At 42.1% G+C, this 23,285-nt stretch overlaps 1 protein-coding gene across 1 annotated transcript; it reads right to left on the bottom strand.

Annotated features, from left to right (window-relative positions):
* Nucleotides 1-648: 648 nt before the first annotated feature.
* On the bottom strand, nt 649-22,282 carry LOC124354978 (cilia- and flagella-associated protein 251-like). The gene is made up of 4 exons (XM_046805817.1): nt 22,110-22,282; nt 21,396-21,543; nt 2,874-3,339; nt 649-787 (listed from the first exon to the last, which is right to left on the bottom strand). Exons 1-4 carry the CDS (start codon nt 22,246-22,248, stop codon nt 683-685), a joined length of 858 nt encoding a protein of 285 aa, XP_046661773.1. The 5' UTR covers nt 22,249-22,282; the 3' UTR covers nt 649-682.
* Between the last annotated feature and the right edge of the window lie 1,003 nt (nt 22,283-23,285).

The following is a 23,285-nucleotide window of genomic DNA, read 5'->3' as shown; positions in this document are numbered from 1 at the left end:
AAAAACAATACCAATTAGAACACAATAGTAATCTATCACCAGGCTTACAATGAAATTTCTAGAGTAGTAAATGCTTACCACAAAGTGTTGTTTACAAACAAAATTGAACAGGAGGTCAACTTTGAAATTGATTTTGAAGTAAGAGATCCTGAACCAATAAAAATGAAACCGACCACCTATAATATCCAAAATTACCTGAACTTCGACAAATTTTAGATGATTTTTTTATCAAAATGTTATCAGGTCTAGCTAGTACGTCAAAACTACCTTTTTAGTGGGTAAACCAAGAAGCAATAAATCTGGTATGGTGGTAAACTACTGAAAATTAAATGCCAAATTAAAACGAGTGGAACAACCTATCGGGGATGTACAGAAACTTATCACCATTTGCAGAGCTGCAGGTACTGGACAAAACTGACTTGTCAAACTCATTCTACCGATTAGCACAAAGAGCAGCCATCTAAATAGGATTTATAACCCCATTTAAGTCTTATGAATTTTTAAGACTAAAATACTTTACTGGATATTAGGCTGCCTTGTAGGTTGCTACTAACTAAATATAACTTTTGTAAATCTATTACTGTATATCTTTTGACTTTGCAGGATTTTCAAACCTCTTTCACAGTTCAATTAATAAAAACTCAGAAATGATATTAAAATGCTTTAATGAAAAGATTAAACATTATCTCTTGTTTGCCAACCGAGTAGCTTTGAATCGACTGACTGGGCGTTCAGCAGGAGGTGCTGAAGAGGCAACAGGAGTGCGTTCCACCACTTCTCCAACGGCCTGGACAAATTAACGTCATCAATTAAAACTGTTATAGTTAAATAATTATTAAACATCAATACATTTACAACAAAATGAGGCTATACAAAACATTTATTAAACAAAAATATTTCATTCTTAACAATAACACATGGATAGTAAAATAAAAAAGAACACATTTCAACAAAAACTTATGTTAATAATGTTTTTTTCCTTGGTTGACTAATGATATGGATTTTTAAACAGTTACAAACATCCACACTAAACTGATGCATAACGCTTATTGTGATGCATTGGCAGGTGCACACTAATATATAATAGATATGTTACACCATTGTCTACTACTGCTTTATGTCTATAAAGTTTGATTGTATATTAGTTCTTTGGCCAAGTATTGATCTTCAATAGAACTACTGACTTGAATATAGTAATAATATTATTGAGGAAGACTGAATTTCCACACGTTGGCTGCTCTGATGATGTGGTTTAATTTGTTATTAAATAATGTCATTTTAATGATCACTATCTATCAATAGTAACTTGCAGGGTAAGAAAATTGATGAAGATCCAGTATAATCCAATTTTGCAAAGTAAGTAATACTATGCAATTTTACTTCGTAGAAGTGGTTTTTTTTAACCATATCCTTTATATGACAACCTTGAATCCACTGACATTTCTCACTGGCTGAAAAAGCCACTGAACACTTGTTCCAGCATTTCTTGAGGAACTGTATGAACTTCTGTAATTCTTTGCTTCAGTTCATACAAATTTCTTGAACAAGTTTGAAAAACCTTGACCTTCAAGTACCCCCAAAGGAAAAAAAATTACAAACAGATAAATCTGGTGATTGAACAGGCCAGTGTGTCAACAAAACTTGAGATCAAACGACCATTAATAACATTTCCGAGAGTGATCATGGATATTCAGTGTATAAAATGGCTCCGACTTGCTGAAAGTACAGAGCATCAGTATCAATATCCAGCTCCTCTGGTAATGGAAAAAATGTATTGAACATTACAATATAACACACTGAGTTCACAGTAACCTTGTTTCCTCTTCAATGTAGTAAGTTCCAATAATTCACTTTGTCACACTGTACACCATGTCACTTTGAGGCTATGTAAAGGTATGGGTTGAAGCTCTCTGAAGTTATAAGCACTACAGTAACGCTTATCATGATTGTCTGGCGAGAAAGATAAAAATTGCTCCATTAGACACAATCAACAGGTTAGAAAAATTATGCAACTCATTTTTTAATGTCAATAATTTATCACAGAACAAGTCTTCTGCCATCATGTGGATCTTTAAGTTCTTGCACAGTTTGAGTTTTGTAAGGATGAAAATGAAGGCACTGGTGCAAAACCCTCAGCAGGGATCTATTTGAAAGCTCAAGTGGTAAATGCGTGCTTCTTGACACACAGCTTTGGATTGCAAGTAACTGCTAAACACACAGCTCCTATAAGTATACCAAGATAGTATAACCACTAACGTCTTACTACTTTACTACCATGATGACTGGCGAGAAAAGCTTCAAAATCCATCCCTTGTAAATCTGCTCAAAGCACATGTGTGAAAACTCAATAGCAATTGTAAGATAATTGTATAAAAAGAATGATCCTGCATTGTTTGAAAATACAAATTACATAATTGCGCAAGAGAGTCCACTATTATTTATATCCCAGAAAGAAAATTAATTCGTTCTCACTTGTTGCACTGACATTTCATGCATATGACAAGTCAACATTTTGTTTGGCTTACTATTTTAATTGTGACACGACGGCATAGGTTCTCAAGATTCTGTTACATATATTAAAATAGCTTAGCTGCACTAATACAATATCTACATGTCTATTCTGTGAGAATGTATTGTGTAATATTATTGTTGAGGAAAATTACATTACGATATTGGCTTAAACCTGAAAGATGGGTTTATCAAAATCAAGTTCATATTAGACATCTTTATTGTTGTTTTAGTAATTTACCAATCAACATAGTACTTGCAAGTAAAATTATAGCAAACTATACTTTACATTACACCTTCATACTATACTAAACCAACATTTTACATTCTGTGAATATTGCTAATCACAAATTGTTAAGAATTACCTGAACAACTGGTTCAGCTGGCTGCTGTTTTGGTGCGTCAAATCTGCTGGTATCACGTTTTTCAGTGGGATCATTCACTCTTGAGAACTGGATATAATCATCACTGTCTTCTGATGTACAAATTTCATTAGATGGTGAAGGCTTCAGAATAGATTTTGGCATTCTCTGCTTCTGGTAGTTCGTGTAAATATCTGCAGGATTACTAATTCCTGATTCAGATGTAACAGCTGGAGGATTATCGCTATGTTTAAAAATGATTTTCATACAGTTTTCATCACTTTCCTTGTCTTCTTCCCTGTCATTTTCCTTGTCTTCTTTGAATGACACCCTCCGTTTCAGAACTTTGGGTTTACTAACTTCCAGCTCTGTATCACTTTGTTTAGCACCATTTTCTGAACTGGATCCACTCTCTGACTCATCATCACTGCACTCTTCATCAGATTCTTCCTCCACATCTTTGCCCATCCTGAAAAACACAACAATGAATTCAAGCATCTGATGAACAAACATAAGATAAAAGCTTTGGATAAGAATCAACTGTACATCGTTACCGACAGACAAAATATATGTTAACTATGATTTCAGAATTAATATAGTATATATTTATTCGCCACCTAATTTTTCCATTTTAAAAGAAATCCATTTTCTAAATAATAATAGTTAATTTGACCCGTCACCAACTAAGTAATTTAAGGTTTGAGCCCAGAAACTGGAATCGAATATTATTGCAATAGAAATAGAACAAAGTTATGGAGCTGGAATTGTGCAGCTAGCCTCGTGCACTGCTGATACAAATTGCTGACTCCAGGGCTAGCTAGCCTCTCACACAGGCCTAGTCCTTTTTGATTGGCCACGGCCGCTGAGGCGATGACCGCGGCTTGACCTGCTGAGCCGGTGATCGTCAGTCGCGTTCAAAATTATATGTAGTTAACATCTCGGTCCGCGTCCTCTCTACCTCTGTAATTAATGTAGCATTGGTTAAAATCATCTTCTAAATTTAATTTGTTTCAAAAGTATTACTTGTATTATTTTGTAGCATGAATTTAATGACCGATTGTATTAGTGAGTAAAGATTCGAAATTAAACTTATTTAATCAAATCCAATCGCCACGTGAGTAATTCTTTTACCTGAGTCAAAGCATCGGAAGTTCTGATTAATTCTTTAAGCGGGTTCAGTGGAGTTACATTGGTGTCAGGTGTGTGGGGTTCCTGTGCAAGAATCGGGACAAATCGTCAGAAAGCGTGAAATCTGCGCTGAACGTGAGATGTCTTTGGATAAAGGTAAGTAACAAATTGTTTCAACACGTGGTGCAATCTTTTACAAGTTTCATACAAGTAACTTAAAGTAAATAAATAAATAAAAGTTTATTGTAATTATTTAATTGATTTAACCAAACAAATTCAGTGCGACTCTTGAGATAAAATTTCTATTCTCTGAATTATTCTGGAATTTAAAATATATATATGAGTTGAAGAAGGACGGATGTCCGCCATTATTAAAACTTAAAGATAGCGTCTGTTCCCCCTCTCCACTACAACGAGTAGTGTTATACAAATCCTTTGTCTTGTAATCTTGTAGATTAAGATGGCCGTCACTGCCATCTAGATTGTTATTGTTGTAACTTTGTGGAGTATCCTAATTCAATGTGATATAGAATTCTGATGAACTTTCGTAATTAGCTAACTATATTTACAGTTGAGAAATATTTCAAATTTAAGTAGTCTCATATCTGAATCAATTTTACTAGATAAAAAAAAATACTTAGAATATGTTTATAGTTGTACTTTTTACTAACAAGACAAATTGCTTGGGGCTGATTAACATTACTTTAAAGTAAGTTAAGAGTGATTCTAAGTACGCTGGGTGAATAGTTGGAAGCGTGTTTGAAGGGAGGCACGTAAATACATGAAAAAAATATAGTAATACTAAATCAATTTACTAGAAAGAGATTGCATGAAATTTTGCGATCATTTTGTGCCATACCTTCAAGCTCTGGTCACCAACTCCAGGGTATTTGTCTCACTTAGCCGTAGTTCTACTTTTATAACATATGGCGGGAATCGAACTTTGAAAATATTGAGTAGGAAATTAATATCAGTAATAACTGTTATTTTAATGGTTTATCTAAGGAGAAACAAAGATAGACTTGATTGGGAATAGTATTTTGTGTGTGTGTGAATAATATTGAACTGGAGTAATACTGTGAATTACTCTGTCTTGCCTTTGAAAATTTTTATCGACGATCTTATATCTTCGATTTACGACGCTAACCGGCCAATTGTGTCAGATAACTGTGGGTTAACAACATTTAATTAAGAATTAAATAAAAGGAGGCGCGGACCATAAATTACTTTTTTTAAATCAATTTATTTAATTAATTCGACACCGCAGATATGGCAGGCCGTGTTAGCCTCGGAGGAACGGACATGGAACTCCAGGAAGCCCTTACGCTTCTGGAGACTGAGCTTCGTCAGTCTCGCCGCGAGGCAATAGCGATGACGCTGGACGAACTGAACCAAACTATTAGGGGGGCCGCGGAACCGGCTGCTCCGAGAAAAAGTTTCGACTTAGTGACGTCGATCGAATCCTTCAGCGGTGAAAGGCCAGAATCATTGTCACATTTCTTTGAAAGTATAGACAATGTCAGCGACTTGTGTCACTGGGACGAGGGTGATAAGCTGCGAATAGCGAAATTAAAATTGACCGGAGCGGCCTTGCAATTTATCAGGACAGAAGACCAAACAAATTTAACGACATACGCCAACCTTAGGGCTTCTTTAACTGGCAGATTCAGCGACAAGGCGCCGAGTCACTGCTACTTCCAGCAACTATCAGTGATACAACAAAGGCGAGGCGAAACCATTGAGGCGTTTGCTGACCGAGTCCGTGTGCTAAATGAAAAAACAATTCGGGTCACCGACAACAACGAGGTCAACAAAGCTCTCCGAGAGGAAGCTGACCGACGTGCGCTGGATGCGTTCGTGAGGGGTCTGATGGGTAACGTTGGTGAGCAGACGAGGTTAAAGCTCCCTACCTCGTTGCGAGAAGCGATAACACTAGCTATCGCTATTGAAAACATAGCAAGGCCAACCCATGACGTTACTCGGTCCACCCCTGAACGACGCGTGTTTCGTTCAGAAACGAACAACGAGACTGTTTGCTTTAAGTGCCATAAGAAGGTTCATATTTCGCGAGAATGTAGAGGTGAAAACAACTCAAAACCTCAACCGTTACAAGGTAGTTTGAAATGTTGGGCTTGTGGCAAACCAGGGCATGTGAGGAGGGACTGCCGCTCCTACAAGCCTCGGTATTCCTCTGGACAGACGGCGGGAAACGAGACCGGGCCCAGCCGAGTCGCCACAGCCGGGTCCAACCAGTAGGAGAACCAGTTAAGGATGTCTCCAAGGCGAAACAATCAGATTGTAGAATGCTTGAAAAATCTGTCAGAGTGGTCCCTGAAGTAAAGAACTTAGCTCAGGAATTAGTAGCAATAGGGCGTATAGAAGCATGTGAGGGCAAGGTGTTGGTAGACACCGGTGCTCAAGTATCCCTCATAAAACGAGGTGCATCTTCTGCCCAAATGGTCAAACCCGATGTGATACTAAGAGGTATCTCAGGGCGCACTCTGAAGGTGTATGGACGCCAAAAGGTGTCGTTGTCACTGAAACCCGGAGTGCAAGTGCCTGGCGATTATGTGGTAAGTAATCTCCCGAAAGGTTACATAGCTGTTCTCGGTTGTGATATACTCCACGACGGGTTTGGAGCAATCGATGTTGAAAAAGGTGTAATGAGACTGTTTGGAAAAGAAATTTGGCTAAACCGTTTAAATAAAGGCGAAAGCGTGCCTGATCCGAGGCGGAGAGTACAGGCACCTGTCCACGAGATGGAATCAGCCCCTGTCCCACCCTCTGTCAGCCGCCAACCTAAACTTGACTGTGGAAACGAAAGAGAGTCTTATGTTTATTGTTGCCAAGATACTAAAATCCCTCCCCGATGCGAAAAACGTATTCAAGTAAAATTAAACAAGATTTCGGCCAAAACTAACGAATTGGAAGGGCGGGAAGTTGTAATTGAGCCAGTAGCGCTCGCAATTCACGGTGTATACCTGGCTAGAACTCTCACGAAAGTAGTCAAAACCGCTGTTGGGTTAAAGTAGTGAACGTCAGCGAGGAGGAATTATTATTTTCAAAAAATATCAAAGTAGGTCTACTGGATGATGATCCTGTCGAGTTAGATGAGGCAAAGAAAACCCGAAGCAAGGTGTTGATTTTGGCTGATAGCCACGGGCGTGGACTACAGGAAATACTGTCCGAGCGGTTACCGAGTGATGTTGAAGTACGAGTGGTGTTTAGGCCCAACGGAAAATTAAAACATGTGGTATCTAATTTACAAAAGGAGATTGTACAGTTAACTGATAATGACCTAGTTGTTATAATTGGAGGAACTAATGACGTTGACAAGTCTGCACCTTATGCTCTAACGCTACAACAGGCGTTCCGTTCCTTGCCTGACACGTGGAGGCCGAGGATAGCTGTGTTTCCTATCTTTGACCGACACGATGTGAATGTCAGTGAAGAGCTGAAGGATGCGAATATGCTTGTCAAGGAACTTGTCCAAAGAGCAGCAACACAAGAACGGGGAGACATCGCGTTTTACGACATCCAGAAACAATTATCCAGGGCAATGTATACCAAACATGGGCTACATCTGAATGGGCAAGGCAAGATTAAATTGGCTCAGATTATACGTGAAATTATTTTAGTAGGGCAGAAAGAACCTGTCGCTAGGGTTGGTAGGGTGGAAAAAATTAACAATGAAGAGTTTGAATCCTGTTTAGATGCGAAGTTAAACCACCTTCCGCGGGAAGATAGAGAGCGGGTGAAGTCTATCCTCCGTGAGTATAAGAGTGCATTCGCGCATAGTGACGACCAACCCTTAGGCTGTACATCTGCGGTAAAGCATGTTATACGCACCGGAGACGCAGCTCCTGTATATAAGAAAGCATATCGTGTACCTTACCATCAGAGAGCTGTTCTGGATAAATTAATTCAGGATCAGCTGGATAAGGGGGTCATAGTCCCCAGTCACAGTGAGTGGGCTTCTCCGGTAGTGATAGTTCCAAAAAAATCTCCAGATGGAACACCGAAATACCGCTTTTGTGTGGATTACCGTGCCGTTAATGCTATAACTACACCCGACGTGTATCCCCTACCAAATATCACCGAAACATTGGATTCTCTCGGAGGATGTTGTATGTTTACGGCGCTTGATCTTCGCGCTGGGTACCATCAGATTCAAGTTGATGAAGAAAGTAGGGCTAAAACTGCCTTTAACGTGCCTGGTGGACATTATGAATACCAGCGTATGCCTTTCGGTCTTAGTACCGCCCCGGCTACATTTCAGCGTCTAATGGACTCGGTACTGATGGGCCTTAAGGGTGATAAGTGCTTGGTGTATTTGGACGATATAATCATATTTTCCAAAGACATGCCATCTCACCTGGCAGCGCTTAAGGAGGTTTTAGAAAAATTAAGAGAAGCCAATCTCAGTGTACAACTCAGTAAATTGTAATTTCATGGCTGCCGAAGTGAATTATCTGGGTCATGTAATTACTAAAAGAGGAGTGGGGCCAGACCCGAACAAAGTGTCTGCTGTGCGTGATTTTCCCGTGCCGAAAACTGTTAAAAATGTCCGATCATTCCTAGGGCTAGCGGGGTATTACCGGAGATTCATAGCGGGCTTTGCGACCATTGGCAAGCCTTTGTTTGACTTAACGAAACAAGGATGTGAATTTATATGGACACCAGAATGCCAGAAAGCTTTTGACGAGCTAAAGCATATGCTGATCTCCGCGCCTGTCTTGGTTTTCCCAGATTTCACTAAACAGTTTATTCTATCCACGGACGCAAGCACACAAGCTCTGGGCGCTGTCTTATCCCAGGTAGTGGACGGGCAAGAACACCCCGTCGCATACTGTTCAAGGACACTTTTTCCAGCCGAAAAGAATTATTCGACGACAGAGTTAGAGCTTCTTAGTTTAGTGTGGAGTACAAAGTACTTCAGGTGCTACCTCCTAGGTCGTCCGTTTAAGGTCATCACAGACCATGCAGCTCTCAAATGGATGCTGTCGTTAAAAGATCCGAGTAGTAGGTTGATGAGGTGGGCTTTGCGACTAGCAGAGTTTACCTACACTGTAGAGCACAAACCTGGCAAGAAACACACGAATGCTGATGGGCTCAGCAGAGCTATGTGCGCAGCGGTTCGCAGGGACGAGTTCCCTGTGATCGACCTTGCCACGCTTCGCGAGTGCCAAAATAATGATCCTCACTGCCAAGAGCTTAGAAAAGCAAAGAGTTTCAAGATGAGCCCTGAAAAAATCTTATATCGAGTAAATGATGGGAAGAAAAGTCTAGTGGTACCAATCAATTTAACTAGTGAAGTGATTCGATTAAACCACGATTTGCCTACGGCCGGACACGCCGGCGTAGCAAAAACCCTAGAACGTGTTAAAGAGAAATTCTGGTGGAAGGGGATGGACAAAGACGTTTTGGATTATGTGAGGACTTGCAGGAGTTGTAGTCAACGCACAGACTATGGAAAAACAAAGGCTCCCCTAGGGACCATCTTCAACGAGCCGAAGGCTCCATTTGAAGTAATTGCTGCAGATATAGTGGGCCCTTTGCCTACTAGTGCATCGGGAAATGTGTACATTCTGAGTGTAATGGACCATTTCACGAGGTACTGCGAGTTCGTTCCCCTACCCGACCAGACGGCAGAAAGTGTAGCGCGAGCAGTTGTACAGCGCGTGATTACAAAGTTTGGAGGGTCTAGGAGACGGGCTGACCTTAGTTCGGGTCAATCCCAAATGAACTGGGAAAGTACCTCTCCAGGGGCGGCACCGCCAAGGTGTCGCTCAAGACCGAAGGGGGATCCGAATCCAACCATCTAACCAATGGTTGGGCCCGGATAAACGCTATTCAGCGTCCTGCTTGAGGTGGCCCTGCTGTCAACAAAACCCCAGGATCTAGGGTAGTGTCTCGAGTGTGCACTCTGCGCGGTGACGGCCCTCGGCGCCGCGCAGTAGTGGTGCCAGTCCGGGTCCGCCTGGAATCGCACCACACACAAAAACTTGTTTTTGACTGAGGGCACCCCAATCCCACGGTGTGAAGCGACCCGTGCCTAAGGGATGCATGGCGCAGGGGTTGTGCGTCGTAAACGGAGCCCTTGGGGGTTGGGCGCCCCCCCCAAGCGTAAATAGCCTTACCTGGTCATGCGGGGCTCTGGCTGGGTGGACTGTTATTTCCTCGGTACTCGTGGGACCTTTTATGGAGTCTTTTAAAAATAAACAAAAAACACCAACAGATTTAGATCTGGAAGAACTGCAACGGGCAGTTGCATCCGGCACCCAGGCCTTGGATGTATCTGCCTGTTCTTCTAGCGCTACCACCATCGACGACGATGTAGTACTCGATGATGCTAGCGGAAGGGTTGAGTCCATGGACACAGACACTGGAGCATGTGTAATGGACTACAACCTTAAGCTCCCCTTTAAACTGCGCAAGCGTTGGGCGATGGAGCAGAAAAAGGCCGACGGCACCTGGCTTCCGGACAGTCAATGGAGGAGGCAAACGGGCAAGAGGTCGGCCAATGAAAGAAGAAAGATAAAAAGACAGAGGGAGGCAGCACCGGAGGCAACTGCAGGTGCGGTCTCTACTCCTATTGGGAAGAGAGGGCGCTCGGGCGGTTCTTCGGCGGAAAAACCCCTGCCGAAGAGGCGCCCGACCGCACCTCCTGAGCAAGCAGCGCATGCGACGAGTACCAATCCCTCAACGGAGGAGGGGTTGGGAGAAACATTCAGGGAAGTTCTGACGGGACATAAGCTAGTCTTGGTCCCTGCTAACTTTCCTGAGAGGCGCCTCTCAGAGGAGGAGGCTATGGAACTTCGGGGGCGCATTCTCGACGAGGTACTCTCAGCAGAGGGTGTGTGCCTGCAGTTCAAAAGGTGTTTCCCCGAAAGGGGGGCTCTCGTCATGCTTTGTGGCAATGACGAGACCAGGGATTGGCTGCGGGGTCTGGCTCCGGGGCTGGGGATCGGTGGCCCTGGGGGAATAGGGGTGATCTGTGGGGACTACAAAGACCTCATAAGATCTACCAAGGTCTTCCTAAGGGTCGATGGTCCCATGGCCGGGAAGGACTCTGCGACCATTCTCAAGGCCATTAATAAACAGAATGCTGGGATCTCTGTGTCGGACTGGAGGGTTGTTGGAGATGTCCACACGGGAGATTCCAGAACTCTTGTAATTTTAATAGATAAACAGTCTTCAACCACTCTTAAGGGGAGGGGCTGGAGGGTGTTCATTGGTGTGGAGCAGGTCCAGCTGAGGGCGCGGGGTGGTGGGGCGGTTGATCATGGGGATCAAGGTTCTTCAGATCAACCTGCAGCACAATAAGGCTGCCTCGGCTGTATTCTGCAGACGCTTCCTGTCGGAAGATTTTCACGTGGCTCTGATACAGGAACCTTGGATCAGCAAGGGAAAAATATCAGGGCTTTCAATGACAGGGGTGAAAATATTTAGTGCCCAGGTTGAAAATGCCAGGACATGTATTGTTGTAAGCAACAAGGTGGACAGCATTCCTGTTCTGGAATTTTGTTGCAGGGATCTCGCCACAGTCAGGTTGATGGTGGCTGGTACTGGACGAGCCCTGCTAGTTGCATCATCATATCTACCGTATGATGATGCGGAGTCCACGCCCTCCAGGGAACTGGCTGCCTTGGTGGACCATGTTGGGAGGAGTGGAGCGGAACTGGTGGTGGGATGCGACGCCAACTCGCACAACGAGGCGTGGGGCAGCACCAACACTAATAACAGAGGTAAGTTACTTCTAGAATACATAATGTCCCGTAGTCTAATGATCGCAAATGTGGGAAATGTGCCCACGTTTCGCACGAGGACAAGAAGGGAGGTGCTAGATGTGACCATGATGTCGGAGGGTATGGCTGGTCGGATGCATGGCTGGCATGTGTCTGACGAGCCTTCCCTCTCTGATCATGCTCACATCTGTTTTAAGATCGGTGAACAGATGCTGGAAAAAGTTCAGTATAGGAATCCGAGGAACACAAACTGGGTATCCTACAAGGAAAACCTCAGGGCACGGCTGGATTCTGATTCCACTAATGGGAAACGGATTCACAGCGCGGCGCAGCTTGACGAATCTGCTGACGGTTTAACTTCTGCGATTGTCGGCTCCTTCGATCTCAGCTGCCCGATTATAAACAAAAACAGATCTAAGGTAGCCTGGTGGAGCTCTGAATTGGCCTCTTTGAGGAAGAGGGTCAGGGCTCTATTCAGGAGAGCCAAAACTTGGGGTACTTGGGACACCTACCACGAGGCTCTTGCACTGTACAACCGCAAGGTTCGTACGTCTAAGAGGTTAGCCTGGAAGAAGCTCTGCACCGATATTGACAGTGTGCAGGGCAGTGCAAGGCTGCAAAAGCTATTGGCAAAGAATCCCATCTCGCCGCTTGGTAGTCTCAAGGACGATCAAGGTGTTTACATTACTGAGCCGGAAGGAGTTCTGAAAGTCATGATGGGAACACACTTCCCGGACTGTATTGTTCATGAGGGTGAACAACCACCCGAAAGTGAGGGGAGACATGCGGGTCGCGCCACTCATTCGCAGTGGAGTCTGGCGCACCGTATTGTTACCTTCAGTAGGATTGAGTGGGCTATTAACTCATTCAGTCCTTACAAGGCTCCTGGGGGCGACGGGGTGAGACCGGTTTGCTTGCAGCGGGGATTGGACATTCTCCTTCCACAGCTGTGCAGACTGTTCAGAGCCTCCGTGGCTCTCAGGTACATCCCACTACCCTGGAGAGTGTCCAGAGTGGTGTTCATACCGAAGCAGGGGAGGGCGGGCATGGATCGGCCGAAGTCTTTCAGGCCAATATGCCTGTCCTCCTTCCTTCTCAAAACCATGGAGAAAATGGTTGCCAGGTTTGTTTGGGAGGGAGCTCTTCTGGAGCGACCTTTGCATCCTAACCAGCATGCCTACACTCCAGGAAAGTCATGCGACTCGGCCCTGCATCAATTGGTATGCAGGATTGAGAAGACGCTGGCGGCAAAAGAGGTAGCCATAGGAGTCTTTTTAGACATTGAAGGTGCCTTTGATAATACAGCCACTCAGGCGATTATCAATGCGGTCTCGGGACGTGGCGTTGATGGTCAGGTGTGTGACTGGATAGGGGCCTTGCTCACGGACAGGGTTGTTGTTTCAACCCTCATGGGAGCAAGTGTTAGTGCAAAGGCTACGAGGGGCTGTCCGCAGGGCGGCGTTCTCTCTCCTCTTCTGTGGAACCTGGTTGTGGATGACCTGCTGAATTCTTTGAATAGCAGCGGTGTCTGTCTTTGCACAAGGGTACGCAGATGATATTGTGATTCTTGTGAGTGGCAAGTTCAACACAACAATCACGGAATTGACCAATGCTGCTCTGAACATGGTGGGAAAACTGGTGTGATAAGGTTGGCCTCACCGTCAACCCCACCAAGGCTGCCGTGGTTGCCTTTACCAGGAGGCGACAGATGGAGGGCATTGGTCCTTTTCTATTTAAAGGCTCACCCGTTGAGCTGAAGCCTGAGGTCAAGTACCTGGGCGTGATCCTAGATAGGGTTCTAAACTGGGGACCTCATCTAGAAAGGGTCATTGCCAGGGGTAAGTGGTCTCTAATGCAATGCAGACGTGTGATAGGTGGGCCCTGGGGACTGAAGCCGAGGCTCTTGTACTGGCTTTATGTTTCCGTGGTCAGACCTGCACTAATGTACGGAGCTGTCGTATGGTGGCCAAAAATGGAAGCCAAAACGGTGGTAGCACGTTTGGCAGGTATCCAAAGGATGGCCTGCCTCGCTATCACAGGGGCCTTTCCTAGTGCGCCAGGCGCGGCTCTGGACTGTTGTCTTAATCTCGCCCCCCTGGACATTGTCATTCGAGCTATGGCCAGGAAGAGTGCCTACTGTCTGCAGCAGACGGGATTCTGGTCGGGCTGCAGCGGTGGGCACTGCAGAATTAGCACTCTGATACAGGAGGATGTTTTGCATATGATCTCTGATCAGATGCCACAAAAGTTTTCCTTTGACAAACCCTTTAGGATTATTTTGCCCTCAAGGGATGATTGGTCAGAGGGGAAGCAACCTCTTCCACCAGCGGAGCTCTAATGGTACACAGACGGCTCTAAAACAAAAAGCGGCACAGGTGCTGGAATTCTGGGAGTGAGACCATGTAGGGAGCTGGTGGTTCCTATGGGTCCGTATCCGACAGTCTTTCAAGCGGAGGTCGCAGCCATTATGGAATGTGCTCGTGAGAATCTTCGTCTGCGATATAGGGGCAAGACGATTAACATTTTCACGGACAGTCAGGCAGCGCTGATGGCGCTGGATTCTTGCGCAATCAAATCCAAACTGGTTTGGGATTGCTATCAGACCGTTTCCTCCCTTGCCAGAATCAACAATGTAACCGTTTGTTGGGTTCCTGGTCATAAGGGGATTTCTCTGGGAACGAAAGAGCTGATGCCCTGGCCAACCAGGGCTCAGCAACAATTATGACGGGCCCTCAACCATTCTGCGGTGTTCCAAGGTGTGAATCCTCTAAGGTTGTCTCGAAATGGATTCGCGCGGAGCATGGGAGAAGGTGGAGGTTGCATCCGGGTTTGAGAGTGAGTAGAATGGTATTACAGTCACCTTCCTCCAAGGTGGCCTCGGACCTTCTCTCATTAAACAGATCAATGTCTTCCAAAGTCATTGGTCTTATTACGGGGCATGGTCACCTGAAGAAGCATCTACACAGAGTTGGTATCCTTCAGGAGGATCCGCTCTGTGGAAGGTGTAATGAGCAGGAGGAGACTGCTGAGCACCTGCTCTTTGATTGCCCAGCAATAGCAAGAGAGCGGTATGCCATCTTTGGTAGCTTGAACAGGGGCGGCGAGTTTTCCCAGGAGGACTTGATAGGTTGTTTTCGGCGGTTTGTTGAACTGCTGAAGTTGTAGACTGGTAGTCCTCATGGTGTTTTCGGGAGTGCGCAAAAGGCCCTTGAAGCTTAAGTGCATGGCAGTAGGCCGCCCCAAGGAAGAAAAAAAAAAAAAAAAAAAAAAAAAGTTTGGAGTCCCAAAATCACTAATCACAGATCAGGGTGCAAATTTCACTTCTGATTTAATATGTCATCTCTGTAAATTCTTACATATACGCAAAATTCAAACTACTGGGTTTCACCCACAGTCAAATGGGCGACTGGAAAGAGTGCACTCAACGATTGCACGTATGCTTAGCCATTTCGTTAACAGACATCAAACCGACTGGGATGAGTACATTCCCTACGTGACGATGGCTTACAACTCTCAGACCCATGAGACTACAGGGTTCTCCCCGTACGAGATGGTATTCGGTCGCAAAATGGAGATGCCCATGGAGGCTGATTTGACCATTACAGAGGCCAGTGATTTGTATAATAATCACGTGGAGGACCTGAGGAGTAAACTTAAAGAGACTTTTGAACTAGCGGCGAAGCGTAAAAGTGCTGCTCGTAAACGGTACGAACGTCAGTATAACAAAAAGACTAGTAAAGTCGAGTACCATGAAGGTCAGATGGTCCTGTTGCATGTACCGAGTGTAGGACGTCACAGGGTTAAAAAGTTGTCGAAATTGTGGAAGGGCCCATACAAGATTTTGAGGGTCCTATCTCCACTGAACGTTGTTCTGAAGATCAGAAAACGTGAAGTAACAGTCCATGTTAACCGTATCAAGCCATGCCTGAGGCGCGCTCCAGTGGCCCCTCAGCCGGCTGCCGATACGACGGAGGTCGATGAATGGGTAGATGAACAAAACGTGGTCGAGAAGGACGAGCTTCCTGTCTCACAAGAGACACCGGAACCCGTCCCAACGAGTTCAAAAAGGGTCCGAAGGAGGCCAGGATATCTCCTTGATTACACTAGCTAGGCGTGGGAGGTGTATGGGCGCTTGGGGGAATCCAGGGTGAAGAGAGAGGAACAATTTAAAAATTGAATGTAATTTTGCAAAATCTGTTGTAGGAATCATTTTGTTTGTATTGGGGGCAGTGTGCCGTTTGGTGAGCTGCTTCCACCAAGGTATAATCTTCGAAGGAGGGCAGGAGGTCCTCTTGACGGATAGCCACTGGAAGATATCATTGAGGTACAACCTAACAGAACTTCAAGTACAAGGCCAAAATCTGAGTGGTCTGGTGGTAGAGGTAAAAGAGTATCTGGACCAATTCTACGACCAACTTTTGAGGGGTAACGTAAGTATGCATTCCCCACTACCTCAACTCGAGGCAGGTTTCAGATACGAATTCACCGGTATCCAACAGAATATAAAAGAGTATTTACGGGAAGTGAGTGAGTTAGTAAATTTACTTCCTAGACGACGTGCCAAACGTGGTCTAGTGGACGCGGGCGGTCACGTCCTAAGATATCTTTTTGGTACTTTAGATAGTAGCGATTTGGAAGAAATTAACAGTGATGTAAAACATCTGTATGCCGCTTCTGACAGTATAATCCATAATAGTCAGGAACAAATAACTATTCTGGCCAACGTTCAGTCAGAATTAGTGAGCCATTCTAAAACAATAAATTCCATATTATCAACCGTAAAAGCTTACCACGCGGTAATGCATCAAACAGTTAGTAGGCTTTTTCAAAAATGACCAAATAATACAACACCAGTTAAAAAATTTGTTCAGTTATTTGAAACTAAATTCGGCAGTTACCGAAACCAAGAATACAATCCTAGAGGCCATTCGTCAAATAAATCAGTTTCATAATGGAATTGAAAAATTGGAAGGGAGAAAGTTAAGCAGTGACTTACTTTTCGCCGATGGAGTTTCTAAAGATTCTGCAGGAAGTGGAAAAGGTTGTACCCGCCCCGGCCAAATTGCATTTGCCAGTAAAGCTGGAAAATATGCATGAGTATTATTCGGTTGTCATTGCCCGTAGCTATGTAATGGAGCAAACCCTCAGGGTTGTGCTGCAGTTGCCGCTAAAAAGCGACGATAAATTGTTCCAGGTATATAATGTTTACACTTATCCGATATACGACCACACACTCAAAAAATGGTCCCAGTGGGATATGACAAGACAAAATTTTCTGGTTAGTAAAGATAGATTGCAATATACTTTGTATGATGAGACAAAATTCAGTAAAGAATGCCTAAACGGGCGACTCATTGTGTGTCCGTTGGAGCATGTTCTGATGAGTGTGGCCAAACGACCGAGCTGTGTGTCCGAGCTGTTTATCGGAAAAATGTCCTCTTGCTGTGCACGAAAGTTAATAACTGGATTAAAATCCCCTGTACTATTAAAGACACCCAACCACTGGGTGTATAGCACCTCTGAACCACACCGAGTAACCCTAAATTGTTATGAGGGCAACGGTAGAATAAACGTGACTTCCCTGCTGATGAGTGGCGTTGGAATAATTACGGAATCGTACAAATGTGATGTTATCACGGATGAGTTCAAAGTGCCTGCCCGTATATACGGCAGCAGTACTCATGTGGGACAGTTAGGGAAAATGGTGATCCCAGAACTGAAATCGATGTTCTCTGACGATGAGACGAATCTTATCACTGTTGATGTGAACGCCACTCTAGAGGTCCTGAAGGGCCTGGACGATGAGCTGGGTTCCGTGGGTGTTAGGGAATATCCCCTAGAATGGGCTCTTTTTCATTTGCGGTCCCACCATGACTATAGGCGCAGGGTACAGAAAATGTCAGTTGTAGCAGTGATAGGAACCTGTATTGTTTTGAGCCTGATCCTGCTGTGTGTGTTTTATAGACACTGGACGAAAACTTGCCACCTGGTGCCAGAGCTCCAGACTCCGCATACGAGAGAGGAAAGCAGCGACTCTGACCAGTGTGCTGGCGATGAGCGAGGCGGCGATGCCTGATGTTGAGATGGGTGGTGGAGCCCAGACAACTGACGAAATGGGGACTGCAGCCCCAGAAGTAACTACCGCTGGTGAACCATAGATTTGGATACCAGGAGTGTCGTGAGTAAGCTAACCTAACGAGAGACAGAGTGGACAAAACGAATTTTTAATTAACATATACGGGTTAAACTAAATAGAAGCAAAAGGACATTGTGCCAAGACGAACCGCGCACCAGGAGAAGAGCGGCGGGGGACGCCCTGTATATGTCATTGAGATGACAAGATTCTCACAAGAGTTGGAAAACTGTGAAGTGTGAGTAGTAGTATGTGTGAATACGTACTGAATAGACTCGGGAACTGTGGATGAGTTTAGTTCAGTTATATTGGTTGTAACGGGGTTGTAATATTAATCATTAATAATATTAGTAGTAATTTTGAATTATAATAGCGCTATTCAATGTGTAAAATACAAGTAAAGGCTGGTAATGCAGGATTTTCTAATTGGTCCCACATTAATTTGAAAAGTTAGATTTTTGGACAGTAAACAAAAAAAGCGGGGCAAATAATGATAAAGATAATATTTGACAAATGAGGTCGCATCTGATATCCCCAGGAAGGTATGGCCAACCCCCAACCCTAATACCCTATCCTTTCGACTCCACAAGACTGGACTGAGGGTGTCTAGAAGCGAACCCGATAAAAAAAAAGGTAAGAAAACTAATTTCGCAGATGATCACGAGAAAGTGAGTGTTAAATGCCTTGCTGGAGGGATATTCCGGACCCCATCTGCAAGACAGCTGAATTAAGATTACCAGACCTGTCTTGACCTTGTATTATTATAAGTGTTTTATTATAGTAAATTAAGTCCAGTTGAGTTAAGCATGTTAATATTGAGAGATACAAAAGAATACCGAGTTTGTTTCTGAATGAGTTCTTAGAAAATAAATTTTGTAAAGTTATCGTGTAAGGATTGTGTACTTTGTCAAGTTTGTAAAATGTAAAGCTATAATAATAGATCAATGCAATGTAAGAGCATTGTTGTAAGCATGATATTTAATTTAAACTAGATTATGCTGTAGAGGTATGACACAGTGTACTGTAGGTTCCACCGCGCGGGGTTGTTGCTGACGTAGTATCCAGCTGATAGCGGTGACCTACAATCTGAACTGGGGACTTGACACGCGCGAGGAGTGACTGACCTACGGCGGCTCCAAGTGAACGCTTGTGTGAGGCTTAACCAAACCAAGCTAGTAGCGTTCTAATTATACCGGTACTGAACAATTTATTCCTTTTATGAGACACTAACTAATTATTAGAATTTAGAATTTCAGTGCCAAATTATAAATTTTAATCAAACTTTAATTAACCATCAAGGGACTTTGATCCTGCCGTCAAGTCATCCCATACACATAAATTGAAGGTTCTTGAAACCGCCTGTTACATATTATTACAGGTAAACTCTCTTTAAACTGTACTCTCGCTACGTACGAGAATGAATGCTTATAGGTCCATATAAGATTTAGAATATAAGTTTAGGTTATAAATATAATGGTGGTTTCAGAAGCCTTCAAGCGTGTCAAAAACTCTGATAGAATTAGAAGGTATTTATTTAAGTATCCTTTTAGAAGCTGGATATATAGGGTATATTATGTATTTAGTTTTTGGTGGATATCTATATTGGTTAAGAGAAATAAGTCATCAATGAGACTGTCATAGTATAATAATAAGAGAGGACCCGGATTGCGTTTTCTTATTTTATATTAAATATTATTTTATGAAATCTCAAATTTTAATATGTTGGCTGAAGAGATAGTCGATTCGCGCTAATAAAGGTGTAACAATAAAGTACAACATAGTTTTCCAAATTGCCCCTGAGAAATCTGATTCCAGATGTTCTGCGGCTCGTTAGTTAAGTTAGATGTAAGATGTTGGTATCAAGAACGGGCAGTGTGGAACACGTATTTCATAGTTGAATCACATCTGCTGAACAACTGTCGACAACATGCTGAGGCCAGCATGGACTAAAGAAGGGGGGAGTGTAACGCCCCGTTGGTACATCGTTACCGACAGACAAAATATAAGTTAACTATGATTTCAGAATTAATATAGTATATATTTATTGGCCACCTAATTTTTCCATTTTAAAAGAAATCCATTTTCTAAATAATAATAGTTAATTTGACCCGTCACCAACTAAGTAATTTAAGGTTTGAGCCCAGAAACTGGAATCGAATATTATTGCAATAGAAATAGAACAAAGTTATGGAGCTGGAATTGTGCAGCTAGCCTCGTGCACTGCTGATACAAATTGCTGACTCCAGGGCTAGCTAGCCTCTCACACAGGCCTAGTCCTTTTTGATTGGCCACGGCCGCTGAGGCGATGACCGCGGCTTGACCTGCTGAGCCGGTGATCGTCAGTCGCGTTCAAAATTATATGTAGTTAACATCTCGGTCCGCGTCCTCTCTACCTCTGTAATTAATGTAGCATTGGTTAAAATCATCTTCTAAATTTAAAATTTTTGTTTCAAAAGTATTACTTGTATTATTTTGTAGCATGAATTTAATGACCCGATTGTATTAGTGAGTAAAGATTCGAAATTAAACTTATTTAATCAAATCCAATCGCCACGTGAGTAATTCTTTTACCTGAGTCAAAGCATCGGAAGTTCTGATTAATTCTTTAAGCGGGTTCAGTGGAGTTACACAACAGTCAACGAAAAGTTAAATCCAGTGTTAAATCACCCTTTGTTTTGATTTAGTTCTCTTGGCTCAATAAATTTTAAAAATCCTAAGAACTGAACTTAAAAATGATATAATGTTCAGACTAACTCGTCAAGTTTTAATTTGCCCAAATATCTTTAACAAATCATATTATATATACAAGAAAGAACAAAGTTTAAATTGTATAATGCACAAATATGAATGTTTCATCATATTGAGTCCAAAGTTGTAGACGGGCAGATATATGTTGTGATGTAATTAAAGTACACATCCATTCTCCAATAAAAAGAATTTCACTAAACTCCTTAAAATTGTTCAATACCACCATTAATTAATGACTAATGTTTATTTTCCAAAACAACATCTCTTTGCTACAGAAATTGTACGGTATATCAAATTTTGCAATTTGGCAACAACGGACACTTCAAATTAAAACTCTTTCTCTAGTGCAAAAAGTGCTCAGTAAACAGAAATATCCAATTTATGTTCAGCTTAATGCCTTTTATGTCATGAAGAAGGGAATAACTTTCCATTTTAGGAAAGGTAAGCCTGCTCTTCCTACCACATTGTCACTCTTTAGTTTAAAACCTGGCTTTCTGCTCATTTTGCACATAAAGTGTGGTAAAAATACATTTTGTGATGAATTCCGAATTAACTGAGATACTAAGGAATAGCAAAGGATAAAAATTAATTTATGTTTTAATGTAGAAACTAACTTCTTATTGCTTTTAAAGGCAATATTAGACAATTTTATACACAAACCATAATCTATAATCTATGGCATGATATTGCTATTATCAATCAGTACATGAGGGGAAAGCTGTTTGACAACAGTATGTACTAAATGGTCTACTACAAGCAGCATCCCACCTGTGCAGCTCATCCTCCAACTCTTCTTCCTGATCCAAAGCGTCGAGTAGTTTCCACAGATCGTCTTCAGTCTCTACTTCAGTTTTCCGACCTTTCCTCAACTCTGCCAGTTTCTGTCGATGTTCCTTCTCCTTCTGTCTGTGTCTTTCTGCAAGAATATTGTAAATAATCAATCACAAGAATAAAAAAGAAACTACAGTAATTGTTACACAAAAAAGATATACCAATACCCTTTACTCACTGGTTTCCGAGATGAAGTGGTCTACTATTCAATACAATCATAGTTATAAATCCAGTTAAAATAATATTAAAATGGTAGAGCAATTACTTAAGTTAAAATAATTTAGTCACTTGTTCCCCACCAAAAAGGGTGTTGTTTATCAAAGCTCCTTTAAAAAACGATAAAATAGACCCCACCATAGGTAAATTACAATACAGGAATACAATACAATACAGGTATTCAAGGATAGGATCAACCATACACAGTCTTAATTGAAATTTCTAACTATTTGTATTTTTAGAAAAAAATTTTTAAATGTCTTACTTTTGAAATAACACAAAGTATACTATTCGTCAATTTCAAAATATATAGATATTATGAGATTTATGAGTAATTTGTACTGCTCCCTACATGTGAAGCTTCTGAAACATTAAGTTCAGGATCATATGTTGTGTAAAAAACACCACCAAAAACAATTTGGGACATCTAATTACCTCTCCACTGTTTTTCTTCCTCTTCATCGTAAGGTTCAATGATTTCTTGGCAGTCAGCTGATCCAAATACTTCATTATCACTTGGGAATGATTTCCGCGTGGTCAACAGTTCTTTTTCCTTCTCTAGCTTCCGCAGCATCTCCTCACTATCTGGTAAATACGTGGAACTATAATTCAAGTTTGTTTGACTCTTTCAATGCTGACATCTATACAGTGCAGACTTCTATAATTCAGTATTTACATACTGTCAAAACTTTTGGAATAACATTAAGAATGGAAAAATAAAATTAATTAATTTCATATGGTCTATGATTTTATATTTATTTGGCAGTCTGTGACTAAAACTAATAAATAACAAAGCTAAAATTTTTAGTTTATAATTATTATAATGCCGCTAGTATGATAATATTTTAATTAATAATACCTCCCAAAAGTCTATTTTATAGTAATCTATGTGTATACCTTCAATGAAGAATGTTTTAGCATAAATAGTGTAGTAGTAGAGTCATAGATATTGTATTTATGAAAGTATATGACTTTTGGAAAAAACACTACTTATTCACTCATAATAAAGGTCAACCTACATCATTTGTTTTTTATACACTCCGAAATTACTATTAAATATCATAAGTAACCAATTTTCTATAAATTAGATATATTTTGTGTGATATCTTGTTTACTCATATTTTGATAAAAATCTATAATTTAGTCGTCAATTAAGTCTTTATAATTTTTCCTAAAATATCAATGTTAAAAAATAAAAGATTATTTTAAATAATAAATGTTGGAGGTATTTATTGTGCACACACCCATATTTTAATGTAATAATCACAAACACACACACACACACTCCAAATATTAAGTCATCATCATCATCATCATCATCGTCAGACGTTTCCGTTCTCACGGGTCGTCGTACACAGCCTCCTCCACTTTAGTCTATCGTTCCAGGTCTCCTTTTCATCCACCTGTATTTTCTGTAGTCCCCTTCTCTCTATGTCTTTCCACACTTGGTCCTCCCATCTTCCTCTCGGTCTTCCTCTTGGTCTTCTTCCTCCTTCCTCCTTCTCCAGTGCTATTCTAGGCATTCTATTATCTCCCATCCTCTTCACATGCCCCATCCACTGTATTCTTCTTCCTTCCATTGTCTCTTGCAGTGAAACTACCTTCAATCTT

This window comes from Homalodisca vitripennis, chromosome 2 (genome assembly GCF_021130785.1).
Source record: "Homalodisca vitripennis isolate AUS2020 chromosome 2, UT_GWSS_2.1, whole genome shotgun sequence".
Lineage (NCBI taxonomy): Eukaryota > Metazoa > Arthropoda > Insecta > Hemiptera > Cicadellidae > Homalodisca > Homalodisca vitripennis.
This window is presented reverse-complemented; position numbering and strand designations above follow the sequence as displayed.